The following is a 17,036-nucleotide window of genomic DNA, read 5'->3' as shown; positions in this document are numbered from 1 at the left end:
CCCCTCCTGCACACAGCTCTCCTCACACACCATAGTCCCCTCCTGCACACAGCTCTCCTCACACACTATAGTCCCCTCCTGCAGTACATAGCTCCTGCACACAGCTCTCCTCACACACCATAGTCCCCTCCAGCAGTACATGGCTCCTGCACACAGCTCTCCTCACACACCATAGTCCCCTCCAGCAGTACATGGCTCCTGCACACAGCTCTCCTCACACACCATAGTCCCCTCCAGCAGTACATGGCTCCTGCACACAGCTCTCCTCACACACCATAGTCCCCTCCAGCAGTACATGGCTCCTGCACACAGCTCTCCTCACACACCATAGTCCCCTCCAGCAGTACATGGCTCCTGCACACAGCTCTCCTCACCCACCATAGTCCCCTCCTGCACACAGCTCTCCTCACACACCATAGTCGGCTCCAGCAGTACATGGCTCCTGCACACAGCTCTCCTCACACAACATAGTCCCCTCCTGCACACAGCTCTCCTCACACACCATAGTCCCCTCCTGCAGTACATGGCTCCTGCACACAGCTCTCCTCACACACCATGGTCCCCTCCTGCACACAGCTCTCCTCACACACCATAGTCCCCTCCTGCACACAGCTCTCCTCACACACCATAGTCCCCTCCTGCAGTACATGGCTCCTGCACACAGCTCTCCTCACACACCATAGTCCCCTCCTGCACACAGCTCTCCTCACACACCATAGTCCCCTCCTGCAGTACATGGCTCCTGCACACAGCTCTCCTCACACACCATAGTCCCCTCCTGCACACAGCTCTCCTCACACACCATAGTCCCCTCCTGCAGTACATGGCTCCTGCACACAGCTCTCCTCACACACTATAGTCCCCTCCTGCAGTACATGGCTCCTGCACACAGCTCTCCTCACACACTATAGTCCCCTCCTGCAGTACATGGCTCCTGCACACACAGCCCCTCCTCACACACCATAGTCCCCTCCAGCAGTACATGGCTCCTGCACACAGCTCTCCTCACACACCATAGTCCCCTCCAGCAGTACATGGCTCCTGCACACAGCTCTCCTCACACACCATAGTCCCCTCCTGCACACAGCTCTCCTCACACACCATAGTCCCCTCCTGCAGTACATGGCTCCTGCACACAGCTCTCCTCACACACCATGGTCCCCTCCTGCACACAGCTCTCCTCACACACCATAGTCCCCTCCTGCAGTACATGGCTCCTGCACACAGCTCTCCTCACACACCATGGTCCCCTCCTGCAGTACATGGCTCCTGCACACAGCTCTCCTCACACACCATAGTCCCCTCCTGCAGTACATGGCTCCTGCACACAGCTCTCCTCACACACCATGGTCCCCTCCTGCACACAGCTCTCCTCACACACCATAGTCCCCTCCTGCAGTACATGGCTCCTGCACACAGCTCTCCTCACACACCATGGTCCCCTCCTGCAGTACATGGCTCCTGCACACAGCTCTCCTCACACACCATAGTTCCCTCCTGCAGTACATGGCTCCTGCACACAGCTCTCCTCACACACCATGGTCCCCTCCTGCAGTACATGGCTCCTGCACACAGCTCTCCTCACACACCATGGTCCCCTCCTGCAGTACATGGCTCCTGCACACAGCTCTCCTCACACACTATAGTCCCCTCCTGCAGTACATAGCTCCTGCACACAGCTCTCCTCACACACCATGGTTCCCTCCTGCAGTACATGGCTCCTGCACACAGCTCTCCTCACACACCATGATCCCCTCCTGCAGTACATGGCTCCTGCACACAGCTCTCCTCACACACCATAGTCCCCTCCTGCACACAGCTCTCCTCACACACCATGGTCCCCTCCTGCAGTACATGGCTCCTGCACACAGCTCTCCTCACACACCATGGTCCCCTCCTGCAGTACATGGCTCCTGCACACAGCTCTCCTCACACACCATAGTCCCCTCCTGCACACAGCTCTCCTCACACACCATAGTCCCCTCCTGCAGTACATGGCTCCTGCACACAGCTCTCCTCACACACCATGGTCCCCTCCTGCAGTACATGGCTCCTGCACACAGCTCTCCTCACACACCATGGTCCCCTCCTGCAGTACATGGCTCCTGCACACAGCTCTCCTCACACACCATGGTCCCCTCCTGCAGTACATGGCTCCTGCACACAGCTCTCCTCACACACCATGGTCCCCTCCTGCAGTACATGGCTCCTGCACACAGCTCTCCTCACACACCATGGTCCCCTCCTGCAGTACATGGCTCCTGCACACAGCTCTCCTCACACACCATAGTCCCCTCCTGCACACAGCTCTCCTCACACACCATAGTCCCCTCCTGCACACAGCTCTCCTCACACACCATGGTCCCCTCCTGCACACAGCTCTCCTCACACACCATGGTCCCCTCCTGCAGTACATGGCTCCTGCACACAGCTCTCCTCACACACCATAGTCCCCTCCTGCAGTACATGGCTCCTGCACACAGCTCTCCTCACACACCATGGTCCCCTCCTGCACACAGCTCTCCTCACACACCATGGTCCCCTCCTGCAGTACATGGCTCCTGCACACAGCTCTCCTCACAAACCATAGTCCCCTCCTGCACACAGCTCTCCTCACACACCATAGTACCCTCCTGCACACAGCTCTCCTCACACACCATAGTCCCCTCCTGCACACAGCTCTCCTCACACACCATGGTCCCCTCCTGCAGTACATGGCTCCTGCACACAGCTCTCCTCACACACCATGGTCCCCTCCTGCACACAGCTCTCCTCACACACCATGGTCCCCTCCTGCAGTACATGGCTCCTGCACACAGCTCTCCTCACAAACCATAGTCCCCTCCTGCACACAGCTCTCCTCACACACCATAGTCCCCTCCTGCACACAGCTCTCCTCACACACCATAGTCCCCTCCTGCACACAGCTCTCCTCACACACCATAGTCCCCTCCTGCACACAGCTCTCCTCACACACCATAGTCCCCTCCTGCACACAGCTCTCCTCACACACCATGGTCCCCTCCTGCAGTACATGGCTCCTGCACACAGCTCTCCTCACACACCATGGTCCCCTCCTGCAGTACATGGCTCCTGCACACAGCTCTCCTCACACACCATGGTCCCCTCCTGCAGTACATGGCTCCTGCACACAGCTCTCCTCACACACCATAGTCCCCTCCTGCACACAGCTCTCCTCACACACCATAGTCCCCTCCTGCAGTACATGGCTCTGCCTCTTGCACACACACAGTACATTCCCTCCGGCCACACAGCCGTGCTCTCTGTATACACGTGTCGTGCGCTGCTGCAGCTGCCGCTTCCTGTTCTGAGCGCAGCAGTGCAGGCCCCGCCCCTTCCCGTGACGTCACGGCCCACAGGAGCAGCTCCGTTGTAGACACGACCCCTTCGTGCCTGCGCTGCTCCCATCGATGTGTGAGCTCTCCATTTGTATTGCAGCCAGGCTCCTTTCACTCGGCGGTGATCTGCAGCATGGCCGTAGAAGGAAAGTCCCGGTCAGTGGAGCAAAGTGGATCAACGGACGGGCACCTCCGGCACCGGCAGCGGGGTGCAGCCGCTACTAAGGGCAGGATTAGGAGCCCGGGCACGGAGACCCCCCAGTCCAGGGATCAGGGACCGTCTTACCTCAGCCCTGCCAATGTGAAGGTTGGCACCATCCTGGCTATTGGTAAGGGCATTGCTATTCTGCATGTGACCTGGCAGGAAAGTTTCTACTGGCAGCGCTGCCGCTGATGGCGAGAACGGCAGATTCCTACAGCTGTCCGCAAGAAAGCCGCTGTTGCCCATAGCAACCAATCACACAGCAGCTTTCATTTTGTATTCTGTTGAAAAGTGAAAGCTGCTCTGTGATTGGTTACTAGAGGCAAGAGAGAGGATTTACTGTGAGCTGCTAGATTAACCCCTTGATGACAGCCATTTGTCTCTTATTTTTTCCTTATTTTTGGAAGAGCCCTAACTTTTTCCTCAGCGTAGCTGTGTCTGGGTTTCCATTTTGCGGGACGTGTGGCAATTCTGAATGACGTCCCACAGGATAACAGAAAAATAAATTTGAAGGGAGATGAAATGGTGAAATCCGCAATTCCTCACTTGTGTTTTATTTTTGCGGTTTCGCCGATACCAAACTTGTGTAAGGTTATTTCTCTTTGTAATTTAGTGGGTTCTAAATATTCTGCACCTCATAAACAAGAGATCCTAGATTTGGTTGGCTTCTCCGTATCCAGGCAGCGGGATCTGTGGTGAATCTTGTTTTCTGTCGCTGATGGACCGGCATTAGGGCTCGGGGGGTTTATTGCTACCGTTTGGGCTAATTTTGACATTTGGATTTTTTTTATTGCAATTTTTTTTGCTATAGAAGCAGCAGCCATAAAAACCTTGGCGGTTTTGGCATTTCAAATTATTCTTTGCGCTTTTTACCATATGGGTTATATAATGTCATAGATCGCACTTCTGCTGATGATGTGATACTGAATATGCTTAGTTTTTATTTTTAGTTAAGTTGGAAAAGCCAGGGGTAATATTTTTTTTTTTTTGTTAATATGGGGTACTTCAACCTGTGATCGCTTTCCTATACGCTGCAAACTTCAGTATTATAGTACCGTATATAGTACAAATCATGTCTCCTATGGGGCCCAGCTATACCAGGATGGAAGTGACTGGGGGGGCTTCATCGGGCTGCCATGGCAACCCATCAGCCCTCCACAGTGGTGTCATGGGGCGCTGATGACCGCTTGATCAGATACACTGCCAGGAGATGTAAAAGCTGCTGCCACTTTTTGATAATGGCATTTAAGGGGTTAAGCAGCAGCCACCCCTGTGGGCTCCGTTTGTCCCACTTTCAGATAAAAATTGAAAGGCATGGGTTTTTAAAAAGTAACAAAAGAAGGTATATTCTTCTCCAGTGAAAGGTATTGTGATTATCCGCATTGGGTGGTGACATCCCGCTCTTGACTGCTGAGGCCTGCGACAATCAGTTCACTTTGATGAGACATCATCCGATATGGTTCCAATTAGGCTGGAAATACTGGGGATTTTGGCTTCATAGTCAAGTAGTACATTGTTGTGATACTATATTGCAACGTAACTGAAGTGAATGCGGTCCCACTGCGACCCCGAAGATGGCGGAAAACTCAGGATCTAGGAAGTCTGAACCCACTGGATTTCTGTGTTACAAATGCAGCAACCCTCAATAATTTTCTAAAAGAGAAAAAAAGAACACATTTCAATACAAAAAATAATCCAGAAATTAGTTTTTGGATGAATGACCCAAACCAAATGGCAGATGTCTTTGTACGCACCGTGATGGACAGACTGTCATCAGGTGGTCTCACCAAATTCAACAGCCTTTCTCATAATTCTAATAAGCCTGTTGATTTGGACTCAGTTGACCCGCGGCAAGTTCTTACATCACGGTGGGCTGTGTTTCATTGACGTTTCAATTCCGCCTTTGGATTGCATGCAGACCTCTATCAATTTCGCCCCCTTGGGCTCTTCATGGAGAGATGGGAATATGTCACTTTTCATGCTAGGGAAAAAAAAATCTATTAAAATGCGTTAAGAGGTAGATGGAGAATGCATCAGACATGTCATCCTCTGTCTTGTGAAGATCAGGGTTTTTTTTTCTCTTTTGTTATCTTCCAAGGGTGGTCTCCTTTGCAAATTCTTGGCAACAGATGGAGAAATGAAGCAGCTGATCTTCACATTACAATAAAATGCAAACAGGACACTTTTATTTGCAAAGCTGTTTTTGAGAGAATGGCTAAGGCGATGGATTAGGTGCAGTGACAGCGGATCCAGCAATAGGAGTATTGATTTAGCAAAGGAGCAACCAGTAGTTTTAATCAAACCCAATATAATAATGCAACAATATATGGTAATTGTACCTTGAAATACTAGTATATTACTAATGCCCTAGTGACTGGGGTACTCTGTTGTCCAGCTTCATGGGGACCATAGCATGCTCATGTAAATCTGAATAACACATTACAGGTTCAATCTTTAAAGGGGTTGCTCACGTTTTTTAATGAGTAAAATTTCATAGTGCTTGCAAAAACCACAGGTTTGCAATTTGCTTGCTGCTAAAAATCTGTATTCAGAAAAATCAAATGTTTTTTTTTCTTCTAAATTTCATTGTTTACTGCTGATTGCCTAGGTTACTGGCCTCCTCTGCAGCCTAACAGATGTCTCCAAAGGTATGCAGAGCTTACAAACTCTTTCCAATAGAGAAATAAGAGGGTGGGGGAGACAAGCACACCTAGGGTGGTATGGATGAGGAGGGAGTTATGGAGTTGCTCACCTTTAAGGGTTGTTGCTTGTCACAACTCCAGTAATTGCCCATAAATATTACAGCTGCTCCAGTCGCATTGGCAAATGAAGGTGTAGATTAGAAAATTGAGATTTCAGAGTAGACCGTTCTGCTGTAGAGAGGACGCCGTTCCAGGATGGAATAGTCATCTCATAGGTTTCATTTCTATACTCTTCATGCTCGCACCGAGCTCTTTTTAAAAAACAAACTTCATAGAACCATCAGTTTAACAGGGAGACGGGGCTTTAAATACTGAGGAAAGAGCAAAATCAAAGCATATACACTCACTGGCCACTTTATTAGGTACACCATGCTAGTAAGGGGTTGGACCCCCTTTTGCCTTCAGAACTGCCTCAATTCTTCGTGGCAGAGATTCAACAAGGTGCTGGAAGCATTCCTCAGAGATTTTGGACCATATTGACATGATGGCATCACACAGTTGGCGCAGATTTGTCGGCTGCACATCCCTGATGCGAATCTCCCGTTCCACCACATCCCAAAGATGCTCTATTGGATTGAGATCTGGTGACTGAGGAGGCCATTTGAGTACAGTGAACTCATTGTCATGTTCAAGAAACCAATCTGAGATGATTCGAGCTTTATGACATGGCGCATTATCCTGCTGAAAGTAGCCATCAGATGTTGGGTACATTGTGGTCATAAAGGGATGGACATGGTCAGCAACAATACTCAGGTAGGCTGTGGCGTTGCAACGATGCTCAATTGGTACCAAGGGGCCCAAAGAGTGCCAAGAAAAAATTCCCCACACCATGACACCACCACCACCAGCCTGAACCGTTGATACAAGGCAGGATGGATCCATGCTTTCATGTTGTTTACGCCAAATTCTGACCCTACCATCCGAATGTCGCAGCAGAAATCGAGACTCATCAGACCAGGCAACGTTTTTCCAATCTTCTACTGTCCAATTTCGATGAGCTTGTGCAAATTGTAGCCTCAGTTTCCTGTTCTTAGCTGAGAGGAGTGGTACCCGGTGTGGTCTTCTGCTGCTGTAGCCCATCTGCCTCAAAGTTCGACGCACTGTGCGTTCAGAGATGCTCTTCTGCCTACCTTGGTTGTAACGGGTGGCAATTTGAGTCACTGTTGCCTTTCTATCAGCTCGAACCAGTCTGCCCATTCTCCTCTGACCTCTGGCATCAACATGGCATTTCCGGCCACAGAACTGCCGCTCACTGGATTTTTTTTCTTTTTCGGACCATTCTCTGTAAACCCTAGAGATGGTTGTGCGTGAAAATCCCAGTAGATCAGCAGTTTCTGAAATTCTCAGACCAGCCCTTCTGGCACCAACAATCATGCCACGTTCAAAGGCACTCAAATCACCTTTCTTCCCCATACTGATGCTCGGTTTGAACTGCAGGAGATTGTCTTGACCATGTCTACATGCCTAAATGCACTGAGTTGCCGCCATGTGATTGGCTGATTAGAAATTAAGTCTTAACACACAGTTGGACAGGTGTACCTAATAAAGTGGCCAGTGAGTGTAGTTAAGACATAAAATGTGACAAGAAGGAAAAGTATCATGTTTAAATGTGATGTTTCCAAATTGCAGTAATACACAAATGTGTTCTATTTTATGTTGTCACTGCAATTTGTAAGTATTGACGTTACACGATTGTTTTCTTTGTCATGTTTTATGTCTTAATAACTATATGCTTTGACTTTTTTTATACCACTATTAGTCTATTAACAATGTTAACAATCTGTTCACGCCCAGGAGAGCGGTTCCTTTTTTCTAGTGTTTATGCTCTTTCCCCAGTATTTCACCCCTTCTCCTTGTTATACTGGCTGTTTTATGATGTTTTTTTTTTTTTTTTAAAGAGCTCAGTGTGAGCACAAAATGCTTATAAATAAAAATTACAACATTACTATTCCATTCTGGAACTGCATCCTCTCTATAGCAGCGCTGTCGACTTTAAACCGTCAATCTCCATTTTCTACTAAACTCTTTCCGATAGAGTATTTAAGTGCTATTCTAAAGTTGAATATGCATTCAGCTGGAGCGCACTGTTGGCTGTGACTCCGGTAGCTGGTGAAAACTTTTTTCCACCAATGTTGCAGAGGCAAAGATGTCTCATATAGCAGCATCGGAGAGCGCACAGTTTGGTCCGTCAGCACAGTCGTGCAGTAGCATACCGCCCCAAAAAGCTGGGAGTCAGGTGATCGACGAGCTCTCAATTCAGAAGATGAGATGCTCCTTTAAGAATGGTTCAGTATTACTGAAGCTTGAACGGTGCTTGCTTTCATTTAAACCACTGGCTGACATTTATAGTGATTTAGTGGACCATTAAATATGAGAGGAGGGAATGTGGGAGAAGATGTGGCAGGAGAAGCATTTACTCTTACCCAATGATGACGGAGGAGAGTTATAGCTTTCCTGCCAAGCTGCTTAGGGGGCTGAAATGCCTGAAGCTTGTGGGGAAATTTAGGCTGAAGTGTTCTTCATTTTGGGTTCCTGGGCGACGTGGTGCAGAGAACACCTTAAATTTTCCTTTTTCAGAATGTAAATGCTGATTTTACTTAGTGCTTACAAGCTCCTGACTCTAAACATCGTAGAGTGCCCAGTTTGGATGTTGCTGATCTTGTTAATCAAGCTGGAGTGCACTGTCCCACAGCATGCTGGCTGCTGGGGGTGGTGTGTTTCTGCAGATCATGCGAATAACCCCTTTTTAACGCCATCCCTCCACATTGTTACATTTTGTCATTGGAACAGTGCAGTTTGTACAGATTGACCAAGTAATATGTCATAGTGAAGGCGCAGGACTCCAGAGCTGTGTTATGCAATCATCGCTGCATTCTATAATGCTGTATATCTGCCCCCAACCTGACCAGAAAGAGAAGAAAAATAACTTATTATACTCACCTGCAAGGCCGTCTGGTCTGTGGGGTGTCACTCTTCTTGGTCCAGCACCTCCCATCTTCATGCGATGTTGTCCTCCTGCTTGCTTCTTGTCGCACTCTTGGGCAGGCGCACTTCTCTGACCTGTTAAGGGCAGAGCAAAGTACTGCAGTGCACAGGGGCTGGGAAAGGTCAGAGAGGCCCAGCGCCTGAGCACTGTAGTACTTTGCTCTGCCCTTAACAGGGCAGAGAGGTACGCCTGCGCAGGAGCGCGATGCCGGAGAGCCTGTGGATGACGCAGGGACACGTCATCTACACGAAGCAAGCAGGAGGGCGGCATCGTATGAAGATGGGAGGTGCTGGACCAAGACCAGCGATACCCCTCAGACCGGACCGCCCCACAGGTGAGTATAATAAAAGTTATTTTTCTTTCTGTATATCAGATCTGAAAGGTGGTGGATGTAACCTATAGCGGTCAGAACTGGTGACAGGTTCTTTAAATTGTCATCCAGTCTCCCTCTTCATCCGTCTGATTGGGGTTCATTGATGGGCTGCTATGGCAGTTTTAGCCTTATGCTCACAAGCATAATACACTCTAATGCTGGAGTATTATACGAGGAATTGTGTTGTTACATGGTCGTGTCCTATAGTGGAACTAAAAAAAATAAATAAAAATGTTCAAGAAAAAAAGCTTTTTCCAATAATGTTTTATTATTCTAAACATATAAAGAACAGTACACATAATTGATATTGGCAACAACAATAAAATGTATTTTTGTTTAATGTGTGAAAGTAGTAAAACATAAAAAATATATATTTAATGTCATTGTGACCCCGAGATTTAGTGTAATGCCTAATTGCTGCTTCTTGTTAAATGGCCATGTAGTCTTTGAGAGGCATTGGGTTACCATGGCTGCTGGGGCCCGCTATAGCCTCTGCGGCTGCCATCTTGGCTCTCCTGTAAAGCTCAGCCGGTGGCTGCTTCATATAAACGGAATGCTTCAAACACAACACATAATAATAGTCAGTCAAGCCCTATACCGAGTGGTGAAGGAGGCTATATTAGCACAGGATGCTCCCATAATTAATGAAAACGCACAAAGGAAAAAGAGCAAATATTATCCCATAAAAAGTATATCAGAGTTTATTCAAAAGTATTACAATACACAAAAAAGGTAACACAAATCTCATAAAAGACAAAGTGGATAGTTGAATTACACAGGTGTAAAGCAAAGGGTCCACAGTTAGTATAGTGGATGGGAAGACCAAAAAATAGCAGCAAATCTTATAAAGTGCCTAGTGCCCATGCAGTTAATGTCCCCATGCAGAAAAAATACTAATTGTTGAGAAACGTGTGGAATATCTAAATAAGCGAAGTTTATACCACTAATTTAATTTTATGGTGTTACCTATCACGATCCATTTTTTGGATCAATGTCAGATCTGGATCCTCATATATACCTTTTTTACTTTCTGGCCATCGGGGGTTAATGTCAGTTTTTCCCCCCCGCTGGCCGCTGGTATTACTACATGTTTAGTTAGTCAGCTGCTGGTGACCACTTCCATCTTCCTATATAAGGTCACCTGATACACTAGTTAGCTGTTGGTAATACAGTTCATTTGGAAACCAACCGTGGTGAAGACTGGACCTACCGGGTGCAGAGGTGGTTCAGCTTATCTGGAGCAGTGGTGTTACTGTTGAAAGCTGAGTTCAGGAGCCTTACTCTGCTGCTTGGAGCATTGAAAGCAGATAAAGCTAAAGCCCCCGTTACACACTGCGATATCGCTAGCAATATCGCTGTAAAGTCACCGATTTTGTGACGTAGCAGCGATATTGCTAGCGATATCGCTACATGTGATACTTACCTCCGACCGGCTCCCCCGCTGGTTATCGCTGGTCGCGCGAGAAGGTCCTGGACCATTTTTCGTCGTCAGCTTCCTGCGGCGCTTCCTGCTGTGACAACGAGTGACGCGTGGACGCAGGCGGGAGGACGTCAGGATCGCCGCGTCTGACAGGTAAGTAGCGATCCCCGACCCCTGCGATGTCGCTAGTGAGATCTGCCTGTGTGGCAGCTCACTAGCGACCACTTAGCGATGCACCAGCGATCCATATCGTTGTCGGGATCGCTGGTGCATCGCTATGTGTAACGGTACCCTTAGTTTTGTTTTCAAGTTGCTTTATCCCCGTGGGGTCTGTTTTATCTTTTCTTTGGTTTGTGGTGCAGTTCACTTTATTCCCTGTCTCACCTCTTGGGGGGGGGGGGGGGTTGGTGGTTTAGCTCAGGGCTTAACAGGAGATAGGGACAGGTCTGGGACTTGGGCCTCACTACCATCAAGTGTACCCCCAAGTTAAGGAAAGTCAGAGCACCCTTTTAGCCTGAGGGGCATTTCAGGGGCCTAGGTTCCACGTCTCCTGTTTTTCCCTACTGCCCCGTGACATTACCTTTTTCCTGTATTGTAATATTTTTTTAATAAACTCTGATATACATACTTTTTATTGGATAATTTTTGCTCTTTTTCCTTTGTGCTTTTTCAGTGGCTGATTCATAGTAGGGCCATTATTACACTTTACTGTGCAAGACTATGGTTTTGCGGTACATAAAGTAATTGATCAAACGATCGCAGTCCCTTCAGGAGACTAAAACAATATACGGTAGTAAAAAAAAATCAATAATGGTTTAAATCACCCTCATTTTTCCAATTCAAAAATAAAACAATAAGAAAAGAGAAAAAATAAGCATTTTGTATCGTCTTGTCTGAAAATGTCCACTTTATGGACTATATGAAATTATTTAAACCGTATGTTAATTATTGCAAATAAAAAAAATCGAAGCACCAGAATTGCGTTTTTTCCTGGTTGTCGTGCTTCTCTGAGAATACAGGAGAATCTATCAAAATGTCTTATGTCCATCAAAATGTTATGAACGAAAAGTCCAGCTCAGCGTGCAGAAGGAAGCCTCCTATACAGCTTCATGTTAGCGAAGCAAACACAACATTTTTTTTTTCTTACAAGATTTTGAATTAATTTTCAACCACTAAAATAAAAGAAAACAAAACAATTTTAAGCTTGTTATTGCCATAATCCTATTGCCAGATCATTTTTTTTCGTACATTGAATGCCGTAAAAAAATAAAACACGAAAAACAATGCTGGAATTAAGTCAGTTCACTATTTCACCACACTTGCCATTTTTGTGTGATAGAATTAATGTTTCATTCAGAACTACAAAAAACTCAAGCCCTCATATGGCTATGTCGACAAAAAAAATAAAAAAAAAATATGGCTCTTGAAAGAAAGGGAGGAAAAACAAAGGCTAAAAAATGTCCGGGTTCTTAATCAATAAGCTCCATGTACTTCCTCCTATGTCTATATCCTCATATGTCTACAGTGATCAGGATTGTATGGAGCATCCTGGTCACACGTAAGCATTTTCACAAAAATGTGTATAGGACTGCCGAGTATTGTGCTCGCTACCGCTGTCAGTCACATAGCATTGTCATGCAAAACAATGCTGCTCAATTCAAGCCCAGTCAGAGTGAGGAGAGAGGGGGAATCGAGACACTCGTTCTCATAGGACATCTATAAGAGAGGTGATAGCTACTAGATTATTGGAGACCTCAATGGAACATTAGGCATACTGCTTCTTCATATATTGTCTATGGCAGTGATTGAGATGGTAGGGTACAGTGCTTTGCTCTCTTTTACAATCCTTTAAACAGTGAGTGAAGAACACAAGCCTAGCTGCTGCTTCATTCAGACTGGGACCACAAGTCCCTCTTTCTGGTCATCGTGGGAATCTCATTAGTTGGAATCCCACCTATCTAGAAGTTATCACCTACCCTGTTTATTGGTGATACCTTGTTTTACCCAAAAACCCTTTAGGACCAAAAAAGAGTTATTTCCTTAAGGGTTAAAATTAGTGATGGGCGAGTAGCATCGTTGCTCGGGTGATGTCCGAGTATTTTGGCGTGCTCGGAGATTTAGTTTTCGTTGTCTCATATGCATGATTTGCAACTTGTAGACAGGCTGAATACATGTGAGAATTTCCCTAACAAACAGGCATTCCACACATGTATTCAGCCTGTCCAGCAGTCGCAAATCATGCAGATGAGACAACGAAAACTAAATCTCCGAGCACGCCAAAGTACTCGGAGACCACCCGAGCAACGAGTATACTCGCTCATCACTAGTTAAAATGTATTCCTTTTGTTGTTCTCAAGGTAAATGATCATTTCAGACTTTCTTCTATATGTGATAGGAACTGCAAATTGTTGCGGATCGTTGGGGTCTGAAGCATAAAACACCACTCATCACTCTAAACATAGCTCTGAAGTGCACAGCTGCTGTAGTAGAACACTCAGGGTGCTGTATGGGCTCCAAAGTAAAGCTATGGGTCCATACAGCACTCTCACAACCAAGCAATGTATAGACCCAAAAACTTACTAGTGAGCCGGTTCATTGCTTTGGGTGAATACTGTCCTTTTTTTGTGAGACTTCAAAATGCTGATGAACTTCACACTGATGTTTAGGTTGATGGATGGGGGGGTCCAGCTGTTGAAACCCCAAGAATCTCAATAAACGTCACTGTGAAGTGCGGCAGTATTTTGAAGTTCCTCCAAAAAAAAGTCTTAAGAGATAGGTGTTATTAAATTTAAAGGTATGAACCTAAGGTGCCCTAGGCAATAATGTGGAGGCCCGTATGCAATACAACAGCCTGCAAAAGAACAAGGGTCCTACATGAACCATCCAGGCTAAATTAATAATTTTATTGAAGCAAAAATTAAAACGAGGGAAATGGAATACCAACACATTAAACAAAAAAAAAAAAAAGAACTAAACAGAAATGCATCCGGGGTAATGTGGTGTGGTCCATACCATATAACAATCAATCTACACAAAAAAGATATTAATTGTTACAGAACATAAATCTATTTCATCAGTAAAAGTTGGTATAGTATGCATAGATATAACCATCCTAGCAATGGATATAAAGTGCATCTGCACCTTATGCTTATTTTAACAACTATAGTGTAGTCAATGCAACCTAATGAATAGTAAAATGGTTGCTAATATAGAAGGGTATTAGGATGTCCTGAGGATAATCAACCATAATGAATTATACAAGATGCAGGAATTGGTCAAATAGAATAAATGATGCATAACTAGGTCTAATGAGGTAGATGTCTGAAAAGTGCAATCAGCTGATTACAGTAGCCAAAGAAAATGAGGTAAGTGGTTGCAAAGTGCAAAATGTAGAATCCAATCCGCATATAGTATGAGTCATAAAAAATTGTAAGAGATTCTAGAAACATGTATATTCCATGATACAAGTGCTGGATGGTGTTAGAATACCTCCTGGATATAACCTGCGTAGGAAGCTGATGTTCTATAGAATATTTAAATACAGATAGTCTGTGTGGGCCAGGTAAAACATAAAGGAAATCAATTATCCACATGCAGATATCCAACCAAAATTACACCCATGCCATGATGCACAAACTGCCACATAAGCTATGACGTACCAATAAATATAAAGTTACCCAGGACACAAGTCACGTCAGTATAGCGAAAAGAATGGCCGACAGCAACTTCTGGATCCTGGAGAGGCACGTTCAAAGTCCAAAGACCCAGTTGGACATCACAAAATCCAAAATAATGTAGCTTGAAAAAGACCATGTGATGGTCGAAACGTCGCATTTTTGTCATGGCGAAATAAACGTCTATATGTTTTTCACCCGGAAGAGATGCTGTTCTTCTTCTTTATTTTGGAACAAGTCACGTCAGTGTCACCCCCTGACGCGCGTTTCAGACAATCTTCTCAGAAGAACTTTATAGTATTGATAATTATATAAGTTAGTGTCACCCCCTGACTCGCGTTTCAGACAATCTTCTCAGAAGAACCTTATAATATTGATAATTATATCAGTTATTTGTCATATAACTATAAGGCTAACTGGATGCCAGGGGTTTTGTAATGCATGGTAAAAGGGCATGATTAATGCCATGTTTATTCCTCTTAATATAGCACATGAATGGGTTACAGAAAACCATGGATAGAACATGTTCGTGAAAACTTTATGACTGAATGAGGCCTAAGATGGATATGTGAGTCCTAAATAGTGTAGTTTTCCCTATTTTATAAATGGCTAAAGACACACCAGTGCATGGTTTCTACTATTACAGTATTTATGCATGGCCTTAGTCTTACTTATTTTTCTCATTGGACTGTGTTGGATCCTATTTTGAAGGGGACATCAAGTGAAGACCACTCTGACATCATATGCAGTTGCTTTGGTTCTAACATAGTCGTTGAAGTGCATGAAAGGGCACGACTACCATGTTGCAGTGAATAGAAATGCTTCCTCATTAGTAAGTTCTCTGGCACTGTCTTTTTCTTGACCGTATATTTTTACAAACTAACACTGTGAACTTTCAGCAACCTCTTAAATTATATGGAGCCACAAAGCCATTATTGAATGTGTGTACGTTTTACCAATATTCATACTACGACTAAAAGATTCTGTTGCTTTGGCTTTGCTATCCCAGCTGTGATAACACTGGCTTTGGCACCAGAACTGCATGTTAATAAGTTATGACTCATATGTATTTTTGTGGGGCATTTTTTTTCATAAATTTATTTTTAAAATGCATTTTATTTAGGTGCGCTCTAAAGAACTGTACCAAGAGCTTGCTGCTTTTAACGAAAATGCAAAAGATTCCCCCAAAATGTGCAAAAGTGAGGTAAACTGTATCTTACCTGACGACATTCTTGGCTCTTCTTTTGATTAGCCAGCCTGGTGAAAAGTCATTGTTGCAGTGTGACGTACATCAAAAAAAGAGCTGTGAATGCCGGCAGGGAAGAGGCAGTTGTTACTGTTATTATCCTGCACCTCAGCTTCCTGTGGATGCTGTGGATTGTGTTGTGCAAATCAATTTGCACCAACTTTACCGGTAATGTAAATTGTTATTGCCAAGTCATTAAAGGGGTCCTCCGTGGAGATAAAAAATGTACTGTCCCTGCTCTCATAAAGTATGAAGATGAGATGCCCAGTCCAGTTCTATTATCTTTTTAACTCTTGCAATTCAGCGTGACAGGGCTGCTCCTCACTGCTCCCCCTCCAGTCTCTGACAATATGTCACACACCAATGTGCAGCTCCTGGCAATGAGTAATAGCCAGCCTGATAAGAGGGGGTGTGGCTACCCTGTGTTCTCTGCAGAGAAACAGCCATTTTTAGGAGACAGCTGATAGTAACAGCATGGAGCTGCACACTGCTGTAGCTCCCAGATGGAGGGATGAGCAGTGAGAAGCAGCTGGTGTCATGCCAACCCCCTGATAATGTCTCCCTGTCTGCAGTCTTAGATAAGGGGCTGTGGCCTGATCCCTGCTAGCACTCCTGCAGTGAAGGAGACATCAGGGGTCTGCTGCTACTAAAAATCCAGAGCATGTTACACCCCCTCATCTTGGACTGCAGACAGGGAGACATTATCAGGGGACTGGTGTGACAGAAGCTGCTCTTTACTGTACTGCCTCACCCCTCTGTCTGGGATGTTTCAGCAGTGTGCATGCTGTTACTATAAGCCAGTCTCCTGATATTAGCTGTCTCTTTCCAGAGAACTGATGAGGTGGCCATGCCTGATCTTCTCGAACTGTCTGTTACTCACAGGGGTGAGGTGCACACTTGTATGTGATGTATTGTCCCAGACAGGAGGGCGAGCAATGAGGAGCAGCTCCTGAAGATGATATATGCACTATTTGGAAATCACAGCATCACAAAAACCAGTTATTGACTGCAGCGAGTCAACTTGGTAAGTTGACTAGAAGAGCGCTGTATATTCCCAACGAAGCAGACATTGCT

General features: G+C 45.7%; 1 protein-coding gene across 1 annotated transcript in view; it reads left to right on the top strand.

Annotated features, from left to right (window-relative positions):
• The first annotated feature begins 3,332 nt into the window (after positions 1–3,332).
• Positions 3,333–17,036, top strand: part of DPY19L1 (dpy-19 like C-mannosyltransferase 1) — a 342,123-nt gene continuing 328,419 nt past the window's right edge. The window contains exon 1 of the mRNA XM_073549963.1: positions 3,333–3,688. Coding sequence (XP_073406064.1) covers positions 3,493–3,688 — 196 coding nt within the window. The 5' untranslated portion in view covers positions 3,333–3,492. The remainder of the gene's footprint in view (positions 3,689–17,036) is intronic.

This window comes from Dendrobates tinctorius, unplaced genomic scaffold, assembly GCF_039654945.1.
Source record: "Dendrobates tinctorius isolate UK_male_01 unplaced genomic scaffold, ASM3965494v1 ptg000162l, whole genome shotgun sequence".
NCBI classification, from domain to species: Eukaryota; Metazoa; Chordata; class Amphibia; order Anura; family Dendrobatidae; genus Dendrobates; species Dendrobates tinctorius.
This window is presented reverse-complemented; position numbering and strand designations above follow the sequence as displayed.